Genomic DNA, 13,666 nt, shown 5'->3' with positions numbered 1-13,666 from the left:
GCTCAGTCACTAATGCATCTTCCAGCCCCTTACATGGTGTCCACTGCTCCAGCCAACCCGCTCTGTAAGAAGATGGTGTCGGCAGTCCCTGGGCTGGTTTCTAGGCAGCCCAGGTGGAACTTGCCTCCCAGGACCGTTCACATTGTGCCCTGGTGGCCGTTGCTCTGTGTGAGACTGGGAGTCGTCCTGCTTCTGCTTTCTCAGTAGCACGTTCTCCCCAGAATTCTTGTGGCAGGCAATGTTAGCATAGCTGAAGCCTTTAGGGAACCATGGGTTTCCTCTAAGTACCTGGTGTTCACTGTTAGGTTTTTTTGTAGCTAAAAACGTAAGTCAGGCAAGATTAGCCAAAGCTAGTAAGGTGACATTCAGAAGGGTTAACTGGTGTTCGCAAAGAGGGCAGAAAAGTCAGTTGTGTGAGCATGCGCCCTGGAGAACCAGCTCTCCACAGTTCATTAAGACGTGAACAAAAAGCACCTGAGGGTCTGCGTCTGCCACCTGCTCCACGTGAACGAGTAGAGCGGCTGCTAAAAATAGGCACGTGTTTGAGCAGCATTAATAAACGTGGGTAATTGCTCCCTGTTGGCGCAGTTGCGCTGTACCTCTGTGTGGTGTTGAGAATTGGCTGTTTCCGTGGAAGTCCTCATAAAGTGTGGCAGGTGCATGAAGCACAGTAACGCCTTCAGCAGAGCTCGCTGACGGGAGCCCTTGTCCAGGAGTTCAGGAGAACTGTCCACAGAGCGGTGAGCTCCCATCATGGACATCTCTGGTCCATTTCAGGAGTCAGAATTGCTTCCCAGAATATTCTTTGCTACCACTGCTGACCAATGACTGGCCACATGGTCATTGTCACAGTCATCCTCCAGGAAGCTGGTGCCTGAGGGTCCTGTGCTAGATGGGCAGGACAGCACCAGGTTCCTTTCTGCCATGGATTGTATGATTCTAGGTCCCTTCAAGGACCAGCAGTTTATGGGAAAGAAATGACTGACAAGCGAGTCTAGTAAGAGATTGGATTCGTAGATGTGGTGTGACCATAGCAACCTCATGACCTCTTATGTATTTCCTGTTGCTAGATTTTGACCTGGACATGAGAGGTTTTAGTAGCAGTGTAATGAAAGGTGACCTCGCTCCTTCACTGATGGCCAGGGTCACTCTGGCCAGCCTGGATGGTTTGTTAGGTGCCCCCAGGAGCCCTCATTCAGTCCAAGAAGGTTCCTCCCAGGTGGAAGGGGCTGTGCTGTGCGGTCTGGCTTCTGCGAGGAGCAGGGACCAGCTTTGGGCAGCAGCCAGGAGGGGCGGTGCACTCTCTGCGGCCATGCCCTCCACAGCTTTGGGCCGAGAGTCTTCTGCTCTGATCTAGCAAAAGCAGAATGAGATGAGGAAGATAAAAAGGAAGTGACGTGAGATGGAGTCCTTTGTCACATGAATTGGAGGGGCCACTGAGGGCCCTCGCTGCCTGTGTCCTCTCTCCTGATGCCACCTCTCTCTTGCATTGTAGAGCACCAGAACTACTTTGGAATAGACGAAAACCTCGGCCCTGTGGCTGTCAGCATCCGGAGGGAGAAGGTGGAAGACCCCAAAGAGAAGGAAGGGTCCCAGTTCAACTACAGGGTGGCTTTCAGGACTAGCGAGGTAACAGGCTGCCCTGCCCTGCAGCTGTCCAGGCTGTCTCCAGAGCACCACTGCTTTAGCCAGACGGGGCCTGGAGGGCATTATTTAGTGTATGACCATACATTTAAGGTAATTGAAGAAGGGTTGCAGGATGTTATTCTAAGTGAAAACTTTGGAAACCTGACTCATATATTCAATGGCAATGATTTTGCTGCCACCTTACAAGGTAGAATGGGTAACAGGATAAAGACCTATAAAGGGCTGGACACAGAGGACAAAGGCTATAATGCATGTCAGAACCAAAAATTAGTTTAAAATCCAACATAAAACTGGGTGGCCTGAGATGGGTGAGTGTTCTCTGGTGCTCACACTAGTTTAGGGGCGCTGTGTACCCACACTCAGTGCACTGCAGACCCAGGTTAATTTCCGGCCTGACTCTTTTTAATGAAGATTGATATTGGTCATTTCCAAACATACTTTGTATGGCCATGTGAATGTGACACCGGAAGCCACTGTGTGGTGAATGTGCACTTACAAGACTGCCATGGCCACCTGGTGCAGGGTGGTGGCTCAGTGGGAAGCTTCACTGGTAGTACAGAGTCAGAGCTCATCTGCACTGTGGTTTTGGTCCCTAGCCTGTTGGATTCAGAGGGGTGTCTGCTTGTTAACTGTCTGGAATGTGTGTTTTGATGGACACTTACCCATCTGGGAGGAGAGAGCCCTGTCCAGTCCTGCAGCTTATGTGGACACGTGTGGCCCTGTGTCATTGCCTGGGGTATGCAGCTATTCTGGTGACCTAGGATCCATGCTAGATATATACACATGAGATGAAGTCCCTCTCGGTGACCTGGTGGAGTGTTGCCCTATATAGATAACCAAGAATAAGCACTAACTGCGCTCTGGTGGCTGTTCCTACAGCTCACAACCCTGAGGGGCGCCATCTTGGAAGATGCTGTGCCCTCCACTGCCCGGCACGGCACCGCACGGGGACTGCCACTCAAGGAGGTGCTGGAGTACGTGGTCCCGGAGCTGAACACACAGTGCCTGCGGCAGGCCTCCAGCTCCCCCAAGGTCCCAGAGCAGCTGCTCAAACTGGACGAGCAAGGGGTGAGTATGGCACGAGGGTGTGTGAGTCTGTGTCTTATTTATGAGACTTTGAGTGTCCTTGTCATCGGCTTTGAAGACCACTTCCTGTAAACACTTGGAGCTCTGCTCTGCAATTTCCCCAGCACACCTTCCTCCAGTTCAGAAACCTGCTGCTGCGCGGCGGCCGTCTTGCCTGCATTGTTGGTGTGTGCCAGCGAGCAGGAGCACATCCCTCGTCTGAGAGTAGATGATGTGCAAGCCTGGTGGCCCTTATGCTTATCCTTGTCTGTTCTGAGGACAGTGCTGACAGGTGAGTGTCCCAGACTTCATGAGGAAGACCAAGACTGATGGGACTTTGTCCCTCTCCCATGGGGGCAGCGAGGCCAAGACCACCAGGGCTTCCCCAGGCAGAATAAGGAAGAGAACTTGGAGACATGGAAGTGCAGTGAGCACCTGTACAAATCTAGAGGAGATGGCCTTTTGCTGAGCCCTCTTTGGGTAGAGTTCATGGGTGCTACACGGGCAGCCGCTGCTCGAGAACCCTGACCATTCCAGTTTCTTTACAAAGAAGGAAGCTTGCGAGATGGGGGCAGTAATGCTAAGGCGAAGCAGAGTGTAGAGCCCTGGAATGCTGGGCAGGGTCTTGTGTGAAGGTTTTCCTCTGGGACAGCTCAGGGTAACAGGAGCTATGTGCGGAGCAGGTTGTGCTGAAGAAGAGGTCACAGGCTGAGGAAGAAGGAGCAGGGATGACGTGGAGCCCATCATGTTCATAGACACTGCTCAGGAGCCCACCAGTGCTACACAGGCTGAGATGGTGGCATGGTGGGTGGAAAGGAGTCTTTCATATTTCATATGCAAAATTACTTGTAGGGGAAACTGAGCGGCAGGTGTCTGAGTGCAGATGATTTATTTTAGTGAGTGAATTAGTTTTTAAATCCAGGATTAAAATTTTTAAAAGGTGGTAGTCACGTGTACTTCCAGAATTTCCCAAGGAAAATATTTTGCATGTTTTAGGAGGACTATGATATGAGTCTTTCTAGGTAAGGTAACACCACACTGGAAATGAGAAGCTGGTATGGTAACACTCATATCAAATACTCCTGAGATCTTACTGTCTCAAGAGCAAAAGCTGGCATGTCAGAACACTTGAGTAGTCAGCCTTTCAAGTGGCAGGATGCGCAGAATATGGTGACCCTGATCGTGGCTAGTAGAACGTGGGGAATAGGAAATGTCCTAGAAGCAGTCTTGGAAATGGATTGTGGAGGGGTAGAGAGGGTGTCTCAGGGCTGTCCTTCCCTCAGTCAGCACAGGCTCCACAAGAGTTGTACTCCAGCTAGGCCATCTGGGCAAGACTGTTTCTCCTTATGGTCAACCCCTCTTCCCCTTCATGGCCTCTCAGCCTGTCCACCTATTTACCTACATGGCAGATTGCTCAGGAACAGACTTCATTCTGCCTTAGTGAGGCCTGTGCTCGAGGAGGTGCAGGGCCACAGTGAGGGCTCTGCTCAGAGAGGAGCTGGACCACCATGAGGGCTGTGCTCAAGGGGGTGCAAGGCCACAGTGAGGGCTGTGTGTGGAAGGGACCTGGGCCACAGTGAGAGTGTGCTCGAGGGGGTACAGGGCCACAGTGAGGGCTGTGCTCAGAGAGGAGCTGGACCACCGTTAGGGCTATGCGTGGAGGGGACCTGGCCACAGTGAAAGGCTCTGCTTGGAGGGGAGCTGGGCCACTCTGAGGCTGCGTGCTCTATATGAGGACTGAGCCACTAGGTATTCAGACTAGTTTCAAGACAAATCTGAGGCTTTGTTTTTATCACCTTGGTTTTTTGTCAATGATCACAATACTTCTAGCCTTGGGTTACAGAAGCCAATTGTGATCCTGTGCAGAAAGGACAGGGACACATGCTGGTTCTTCTGCCATCCGTGTGTCCGTTCATTTAGGACCCTGACACCATAGAGGTTGTGACAGTGAGTGTTTTTGTCTGCAGCAGTGCCCAGGGGCAGCCTCCTCTCACCTAGGGCTGGTATCTGCAGGGAGAGTTGTAGAACCTGTAGAATGGTGTATGCTCAATAAAGCAAAGGTCAAGCAGCAAAGGTGAGACCCTCAGAGCAGTGCGTGAGAAGCCCAGCTAGCAACATTATGTCCTGCAGCTGCTATTTGGGGCCTTGATGCCGCATGTGCTGTGACCAGAGCATCTGAGGAGAGCAACTGAGGGGAGGTGAGACTTATTCTGGCTCTCAGTTTCAGAGGCCTCAGATCATGGTACAGAACTGCATGGTAGAAACAGGGCAGGCAGGCAGAACTGGAAGCCTGCTCCTTCCAGGGCAGCCAGCAAACGGAGAGCAAGAGAAGAGAGTCCAGAGGACAGATGCAGCTCCCACGGCCACGCCTGCAGTGACCCACTTCCTCCAACCACACCCATCTGCTTACAGTCACCACCAGGAGTTCATTCAAGTTATTAATCACTAAATGGATTAATCCTGATGAGGTTACAACCTTCATGGTTCAGTCATTGCTGAAAAGCCCCATTCAGAACCTTGCTGCATTGGGGACCTGCTTTCAATCTATGAGCTTTTAGGGGGACACTTCTGATCCAAACCCTACCACTAAGTATCCTGATTCCACAGTCACTCACTCATCAGTGCTTGTATGACAGTTGTGAATCACAAGAGTGTCCCTAAGGTAAGATCTTGGCAGATCTCCTGACATTTATCATGAAATGCCATAGGCATTTCTATTATAACATTATGTATTTATTTGTTCATTTTGGGGGGAAATTTCTTTTCTTGACCCTGCTAAAGAACCAGTTCTTTATTGACTTGGTAGCTTCTGCACATCGTCTCCCGCCCACACGGAGGTTGGGACCCTGGTCTGCACTGTGCGATGGGGAACTTGTGGCTGAGTGGTGCCCAGCCAGGGCCTGGTGCTTTCACTGCTATGGCGTCCGTCACTGCATGTCACTGACTTGCCTGGCCATGAGCAGAGGACGTTCCTGCCACCCAGGGAGGTCACTGCAAGCAGTGTTTGTGGTCATTGGGAGGCAGTACAGACAAGGTGCTGCACCTGTGCTGCCCTGGAAGTGAGGGCACCGTGCCGTGTTTTACGTGACAGGCAGTTGTGGGTTTGGATCCAAGGTTCTGCTTCACATCTTGGTGATAAATATGCACAGTGACAGACCCATGTATGACTGTCTGTCCCTTTCTGAGGCTCAGGTGCTGGTGAGAGGGGCTCTGATGGCCCGACTGGGAAGCTCTCCTTGGAGGAAAATGGAGGCTGTGAGAACAGACACAGTTGTGCCCTGCCGTGGAGGGCGAGCCCCGCTTCTAGCGCCCTGGTGGGGACAGGGAGCAGTTGGGCAAAAGCCCGCCCAGCGTGGCTGGAGCTCTTCCTGGCACAGTGCATCTTTAGCAGACAGGGAAAGATGTGAGAAGTGGCCGTGTTATTCAACCAGAGTTACTCCTGTGGAAACAAACAGCTCTCTGTTAATGCACATCCATCGCAGGTCCCACTGGGATCTTTCCTTAGCAGACCTTTTTTTTCTTTCCTGTCTTATATGTTTCCATGAATGTTCAAATACATTAAAGAAGGAAATGGCATTAGAACCACAGGGGGAATCTTGCTAAAGTTCTTGGCCTTTCTCCTGCCTCTGCAGGCCTGAGATCAAGTATTTGCCCCCTGGCCTGTTTACCGAGAGCACAAACCTGACTGCCTGTCCTTTTGGAACCCCAGCAAATCCCACACGATTGGCCATTTGTTGGATCTCCTGGGGATTCCAACACTTTTCCAGCTGTGTTTGGGGTTTCCTGGTTGTTACTTCTTTGTAGCACCTCATACAGAGATTGTGCCTTCTTTTTTGCTCCTTTGCTTGTGAAAATCATCCTGTGTTTCCTGAGGACAGAGCTCCAGGCTTCTGTTATTCTCGTTTTCACTGGAGTTAGCTCATCTGGTACTCTTTGCAAGTAATGACATTTCCTCCCCATTTCAGCTGAGTTTTCAGCACAAGATTGGGATCCTCTATTGCAAAGCAGGACAGAGCACGGAGGAAGAAATGTACAACAATGAGACAGCGGGACCAGCTTTTGAGGAATTCCTGGACCTTCTGGGCCAGAGAGTGCAGCTGAAAGGATTCACTAAATACCGCGCCCAGCTGGACAATAAAAGTAAGCTCCATGCCTGCGTGAGCTCAGGTCTACTGAGTGGGGTCCTGTGCACGCCTGCTCTTGGCCCCAGGAGCAGCCCACCGAGCTTCTTGGGTCAGTATGGATATCCTCAGGTGAGCAGGGAGCTCACTGTCCTCAGGAAAGCAGGGGCTCATTTCTCAGTGGGTGTGTGTCAAATGTTGCATGCCTGACAGCTAGTGCTTTGTGACACTAGCAGAGATTCCCCATGTTTCCCAAAGAATCTCAGTGTGGTCCTCCCCTTTTGCACACCCACCTCTGTGACACCCTTGTGTCGTCACATCATGGACCAGCACTGTGTTCATTGCTGAGACAGAGCATTGGCACATTGGTTGGTGTATGTTATTGGGCTCATTCATTTCTAGATTCATGAGCTGAGCAGTGGAGTTGAAGCAGTGAGGAGGAAGCCAGGTGTCCTGCTTTCCAGGGACCTGAGTCAGGTTGCTTGGAGTGGGACACACATCAGCTCTCAAGGGCCAGATTGACTACCTGATTCAAATATGGGCTTTCTGCCCCCGGGGGTATGTGAGTTGTCCAGTATCTTCCAGATGTCCTCAGAAGCTCCGTGTATTTCATCTTCCTGCTATTATTAGATTGCTACCAGCACTTGAAATACCAGGCAACATAATTTTAAATATTTGGGGGAATTCTTATTCCCCCAAATATTTAAAATTATGTGGAATTCCTGCTCTTTCACTGAAAGGGGATAAGTAGATGATAAGTCTGGGATCTGAGAGCTAGTGGGAGGGTGAAGCAGGAGCTGTCCCTGTGGGTGCCATGGTATGGCCAGCCCTGGAGCAGAGCTGGCCATATGTGAGCCTGCCTGCCCTTCTTTTCTGTGTCCAGCCCTGCCCAGTGCCTGCTCGGCCTGATGCTCTGTCCAGATGAGGGTGGTACCTGAGTCAATCTTGGGTTTTGATGTGTTTCTAAATTTGAATGGTGTTGTCTCATGTGGGCCCCATGTCCTCCATGTGTGCCAGGCTGGAGCATTTCCCCAGTGCATGTCCACTGCTCGTGCCCCAGGTATGTAAAGGCAGGGAAGTGACCCACGACACCCCACATATGAATACCCACATGCATTCAGAAGGATCCACGTGACCTTTCTTGATTTTCTTGTCTAACTCCCCTTTGCTAAAAACCATAGCCCAGCTGCTAGAGGCCACTGTGGTGCCCTGGGGACCTCCTTGTGGACAGCCACTGTGGATATGGCTCCTGTTGCCAGTGGGGGGGGGGCATCCTCTCTCTTCAGTGGGAGGCACTGAGAAATCCCTTTTAGAATGTGTGGTCCGTGAAGTATGTGGCACTATGTCTTCCCTCGTGTAGAGTTGACAGCAGCCTTGTGATCTCAGCAATGTCCCCAGTGCAGTAAGCTCAAAGATTTTCTTTCTGCAATTTAGGGAATCGGGTACCACATTAACACTCTGTAGGACTTGATTCAAGTCTGGGCCCAAGAAGAATGGAGTAGGAATGGGGCTGACCACTGAGACACCCTCGTCACTGGGCAGGAGTGACCAAGTCAGGGCAACACCCCCTTGTTCTCTGCTGCCAGCCCCTGAGCGAGCCTTGTTGGTTTCCTCTTTCCATTGCGTGCTGGTGTCTGGGGTAAAACTTCATGGCACTCACTTGGCGTGGCCTCTGGGTGCTGCTGGGCCAGGCTGGTTATATCACAACCCCAGGAGCACTGCTCCCCCGGGCTCTCACTGTTGGCTGTGCTTCTCTGATGTGAGGTGGGGCCTCAGGTCCAGGAGCGACTGCTGTGCTGGCTGCATTGGCTGCTCTGTCTCGCACCGCCCACCTGGGCTTGGGGGTCAGTGAGTCTGCCCTTTCTCATGTGGCTGAGCTCCCGCATCCCAGCTGGGTCCACTGTCAAGCTCTGAGCCAAGAGAGTTCAAGGGGATCATTGCTTCCTGAAGTCCTGTGAAGAAGGGCAGTGTGCGTTTCCTGAGGGTCCACAGGCGGTTCCCTCATCTTGGCTACTGATGGCAGAGACAGCAGGTGCCTTCTAGGATAGCCGAGAACCGCACAGCACTTCTTCCAGATAATGTCTGGACTGTCTCCAAGTCAGATGTAAATACCAGAGAGTCATGCTACAGGGCTCAGAAGGAAAGCAGTGGAGGTCCATGAAGGTTGAATATATTCCTATTTCAAAGTAAAAATTTTAGATTTTAAACTAAAAAAGATTTACCCAAAATGACTGCTCAAAGGTTTCCCCAGAAGGTGCAGCAGGGAACGCACAGGTTAGAAGTATTATCTCCTGCTGTTTAAGAAATAGAAGAGTCACAGAAGCCAAGGAGACACTGAGGGGTGGCCCTGAATTCTGCTGGCCTTGCTCCTACGCAAGTGTCTGTCTTCATTGGCCCTGTGCAGAGTGGTCCAGAACTTCTCTCTAGAATTATTTTAGAGTTACTGAGTTGATTGGAAAGTCTGAGACTCAATCTGTGGCAATCTCATGGATCACACAGATGGTTTTTAATTTGCAAAGAATCACTGTGCTTGACAAACTCTGCATGATCAGCAGGGTTCAGGTGTTGGGCAAAAGATACAGCAAGACACCACTCTCCTCATTCTCCATTTAAAAGATGTGTCATGCTGCTGTTTTCTGGTGAAAACATCCTTTAGGGAAAGAAAGTTTTAAAGTAACACTTTGTTTCCATCTCAGTGTTGTCAGCCCTACTTCATTCTTCTGTATTCTGGAAGGTCATGCATCCCCAGATGATGTAGAATTAACAGTAAATGCACACACAAGAGTGTGGCCAGCTTCTGGCTGCCCAACTGTCACTTTCAGGTGCTCCACCAGGGTCTGGGAGGGCCTGATGCCTTCCCCCTCACTACAGACCCAGGCCAAGGCACCTGGCCCTGGGTGGGTCCTGAGGTCCAGAATGAAGAGAAGCAGGTGAAGCCAACACAGTAGCGAGAGGGTGGGGAAAGTAGAGGCCCTCGGGTGCCAGCCTCAGTGGGAGGTTGTGGGAACTTAGCGCGGGCGGCAGCCTGTGCTACCAGTTCAGTGTGGCATCTGTTTTGTAGTTGAGTCATCTCTTGTGGGAATGACCTTCTGGGTGTCGATCCCCACAGTCTGCTGTGGCCTAACTTCTTTTGTGATTAACCTTGGTTTCTTCACATGTGCTGACGTTTACATTCACTCTCTAACCGACACCCTATTGCTAAAGAACTTTTGGTCCGAATTTTATGCTCACTCTTCTTCCTAAACCTACCGACTGTCTTCCTAATCCTACCTCCTATCCCTTTTTGACTGGATGTTCTCTTCTACATTCAATCATCCAAGGTACAAGGTCCTATGCCATTGTATATCGATTTATCTGAGACATCTGTGCAGAAAGTCATTCAAAGCTAAGTATCCCAATCAAGGGCCCAATGCCCTTCTGGCCTTCAAATCTTACTTAGATTTCTGTTGTCATACATATACTTCACCTATATATTATTATGAATATCGCAGGTTCCCAATACCATTCTTGATCCAGCAGAGTGATTCCTAACCCAAATCAAACAGGTTCTTAACCCTAACCATACACTGTTCCCTCAATCTAACTTTACAGAAGAGCAGGGACAGAGTTGGTCTTACAACACAGGAATGTAGGGGACCTTCCACCTGCTGAGAACCTCAAAGGTCCATGCAGAAATGTTCCCTGGAGAAGATGTAGGCAGCTACGAAGGACCCGAGAGAGCAGAAGTCATCTTCCATGGCAAACAACCTGGTCAGGATGAAGGGATGTGTCTGAATGAGCCTCTCTCTTCTTAATGTAGACAAGATGGACCAAAGCAGGCCTGTGTGGAGAGCTGTTCCTTGGTGCCTATGGTTGATATCCCATTCTAACTTGTGAAAGTGTCACAGGAAGGAGGGGCAGCCTCCATCTCATGGGACCCTTGGAAGCAACTGTTAGGACACAGTGGTTGCCAAGGCAGTGACCTCATTCAGTTCCTGAGGGAAGTGACCTCACCTCGCTTCCTTGGTGATGGAACTCTCTGAACTTGGGATCCAGGAAGCCAGGCACCCAGAGCCAGTCCCAGTCCCAGTCCCAGTCCCAGTCCCAGTGGGCTCACTTGTTTGGATTTACCAAGGACAGAGTCAGTCTTTCTTGGTACCTACTGATGTGAGGATGGCCAAATGCCAGGAAAGCTCTGAAGAGGGGCCTTTCCTGAGAAAGCAATGTACAAGTGTACCCTTTTCTCCACATCCTCGCCAGCACTTGTCGTTTGACTTCATAGTGACTGCCAATCTTACTGGAGTGAGATGGTATCTTAGGGTGGTTTTGATTTGCATTTCTCTGACTGCTAGAGATGGTGAGCATTTTTTCATGTACTTGTTGATTGATTGTATATCCTCCTCTGAGAAGTGTCTGTTCAGGTCCTTGGCCCATTTGTTGATTTGGTTATTTGTTATCTTATTGTCTAATTTTTTGAGTTCTTTGTATACTCTGGATATTAGGGCTCTATCTGAAGTGTGAGGAGTAAAAATTTGTTCCCATGATGTAGGCTCCCTATTTACCTCTCTTATTGTTTCTCTTGCTGAGAAAAAACTTTTCAGTTTAAATAAGTCCCATTTGTTGATTCTTGTTTGTGGGGAGCCATTCTGACACGTGATTGGGTGACTCCTGTTAAGGGCCTGAGGCGCTCTGGCTGTGTCGGAGCTTACCCGACCCTTTCCTGATAGAGAGCCCATCCGTGTGGGGGTGTGCGTGACCACTGACCCTGGAGACCCAATCACTGACCCTGACCTTGGAGTGCAGCTCCCCCTCAACCTTCATTGAATGGAATTCTCCCCTAAATCTCTTGTCCCTCAAATAAAAGGCTGCTCCCAGGCGTGTTCGCTCTCTCTCTCTCTCCTGCTAGCCCAGAGTAATCCTCGCTGCCCTGCTGGGCGGCTGGAGGCGGGAACAAGGGAGGCGAGCCGTCTCGGACCTAGCAATGTAAAATAAGGTACTGGTTTGTGTGTTTTATTTTGATCTCTTCTAACTAACTTAATGCCTAGAACCTCATTAATGAAACCACTGCGCAGGCCGCGTGGTAGAATTGGCGCCCACGAGGGGGGCATTCTGAATTAGTTAGATTGAGTGGGAGCGCGCGCTAAAAAGGTAAGGAAAAAATAAAGAAAAGATAAGGAATAAAGAGAATGAGGAAAATAAGGAATTAAAATAAAGATATAGGAAGAGGTGACATTTGGGTCACAAAAGTACCGGGAGATATTGTAGGAAAGAGACGTTAAATTACTTAAAATGGGAAATTCTACTTCTTCGGATAAGGAAATGTATCTAACTATTTTAGACAGTATAATTAATCAGAAAGGAAAACAGATAAAGAAAGCTCAGTTATTACAATTCTTAAAGATTGTAGGTAAATATTGTCCTTGGTTTTGTGACCAAGAGTCTCCAAATTTACTTACTTCGGAGAAATTAGGAAGAAAGTTACAGGGAGTCTGTCTTTCTACTGAAATACCTGGAGGTATAGAAAATATACAGAAAACTTGGACAGCCCTAGAAGTCTGTCTTTTTGAATACATGGACCAGAGTTCGTGGCCTCCAGAAGACCTTCTGAAAGGCATTCAAAGAGCTATTAGGTCTATTCAAATGGAAAATCAGCCTGAAGCTAATTTCCTTTCCCTTGAGCCGTTTTAAAACAAAAGCGCTAGGAGCCAAAACAAAGGTTAAAATTGTGCAAGCTAGCCCGCAGACAGATTGTACAGAACAGCATGATACAGAAGAAACATCTCTAATCTTAGAGAGCCCTCCGGAAGAGGTAAACGATCTTCCTAGAGAGGAAAATACAGAAGAAACTCCTAGAGGGGCTCAGGTTTCTTCTCAACCACGTGAGTTAGAAACCCAAATTCCAAATGGCGATAGTACAGAGTCTGATAGCAGCTCACAGTCTGAGGAAGAAGAATTAGACATAAAAACTCAGGACTTAGAGAGAAATTTTAATAGATTGCATTTAGCACCACCTGCCCAAGCTTTTAAAATTCGGCCGGTACCTGCTAGAAGGACCAAATTTAACAGGTGTGCTGAATTAAAGATGACTTTTCTTACCCCAGTTCAGCAAGGTATTAGGAAGGCTCAAGAAATGGGAGAGGATACTACTGGTTTTCACCTCTTTCCAGTTTTTGAACAAACTAATGAACAAGATCAGAGAATTAGAGTTCATGCTGTAATTCCATTTAAAACTATCAAGGAATTGAAAAATGCATGTGAAACGTACGGCCCAAATTCGCCTTTTGTTCAGAGTCTGATAGAAAATATTTGCTCACAACCCCTTCCTCCTAGTGATTGGATTTTTTTAGCCAAATCTTGTCTGAGCGGGGGAGATTACTTGCTTTGGAAAACTTACTGGACTGATTTTTGTAATGAACAGGAAGAAAGAAACAGGAGACAGGGCATAGAGACGCCAGTAACGATGTTTTTAGGGACTGAAAATTTCGCTGATTTAGAAAGACAGTTAAATTATGATTTTGTAGTGTACAATCAAATAACTGATTGTGCAAAACGTGCCTGGAGGCAAATTGTCCCCAAGGACCAGTCCAATTTAGTTCTTACCAAAATCAGACAAGGTGCCAGTGAGACTTATTCAGATTTCGTAGCCCGACTGTATCAGGCTGCGAACAGGTCCATCGGGGACCCAGGAGCTAGCGAATTTATCGTTAGGCAATTGGCTTTTGAGAACGCAAATAAAATCTGTCAGGATGTTCTCCGACCCCATCGTAAAAAAGGAACAATTTCTGAGTATATTCGCTTGTGTTCTGACTTAGATTCCACTCAGTTGCAAACGGTGGCCTTGGCAACAGTATTAA

The 13,666-nt window shown here is 49.0% G+C and overlaps 1 protein-coding gene across 1 annotated transcript in view; it reads left to right on the top strand.

The window, feature by feature from the left end:
- The window catches only part of LOC308641595 (signal-induced proliferation-associated 1-like protein 2), a gene marked incomplete at its 3' end in the record, with an annotated part of 83,144 nt that extends 75,402 nt beyond the window's left edge, over positions 1 to 7,742 (top strand). Inside the window, exons 4-7 of the mRNA XM_081280263.1 lie at positions 1,496 to 1,629; positions 2,527 to 2,715; positions 6,678 to 6,852; positions 7,717 to 7,742. Coding sequence (XP_081136389.1) covers positions 1,496 to 1,629; positions 2,527 to 2,715; positions 6,678 to 6,852; positions 7,717 to 7,742 — 524 coding nt within the window. The remainder of the gene's footprint in view (positions 1 to 1,495; positions 1,630 to 2,526; positions 2,716 to 6,677; positions 6,853 to 7,716) is intronic.
- Between the last annotated feature and the right edge of the window lie 5,924 nt (positions 7,743 to 13,666).

This window comes from Spermophilus citellus (assembly GCF_964194105.1).
Source record: "Spermophilus citellus genome assembly, chromosome: 2".
In the NCBI taxonomy this organism is placed as follows: domain Eukaryota; kingdom Metazoa; phylum Chordata; class Mammalia; order Rodentia; family Sciuridae; genus Spermophilus; species Spermophilus citellus.
The sequence above is the reverse complement of the archived record's forward strand: the minus strand, read 5'-3'. Positions and strand labels throughout refer to the sequence as shown.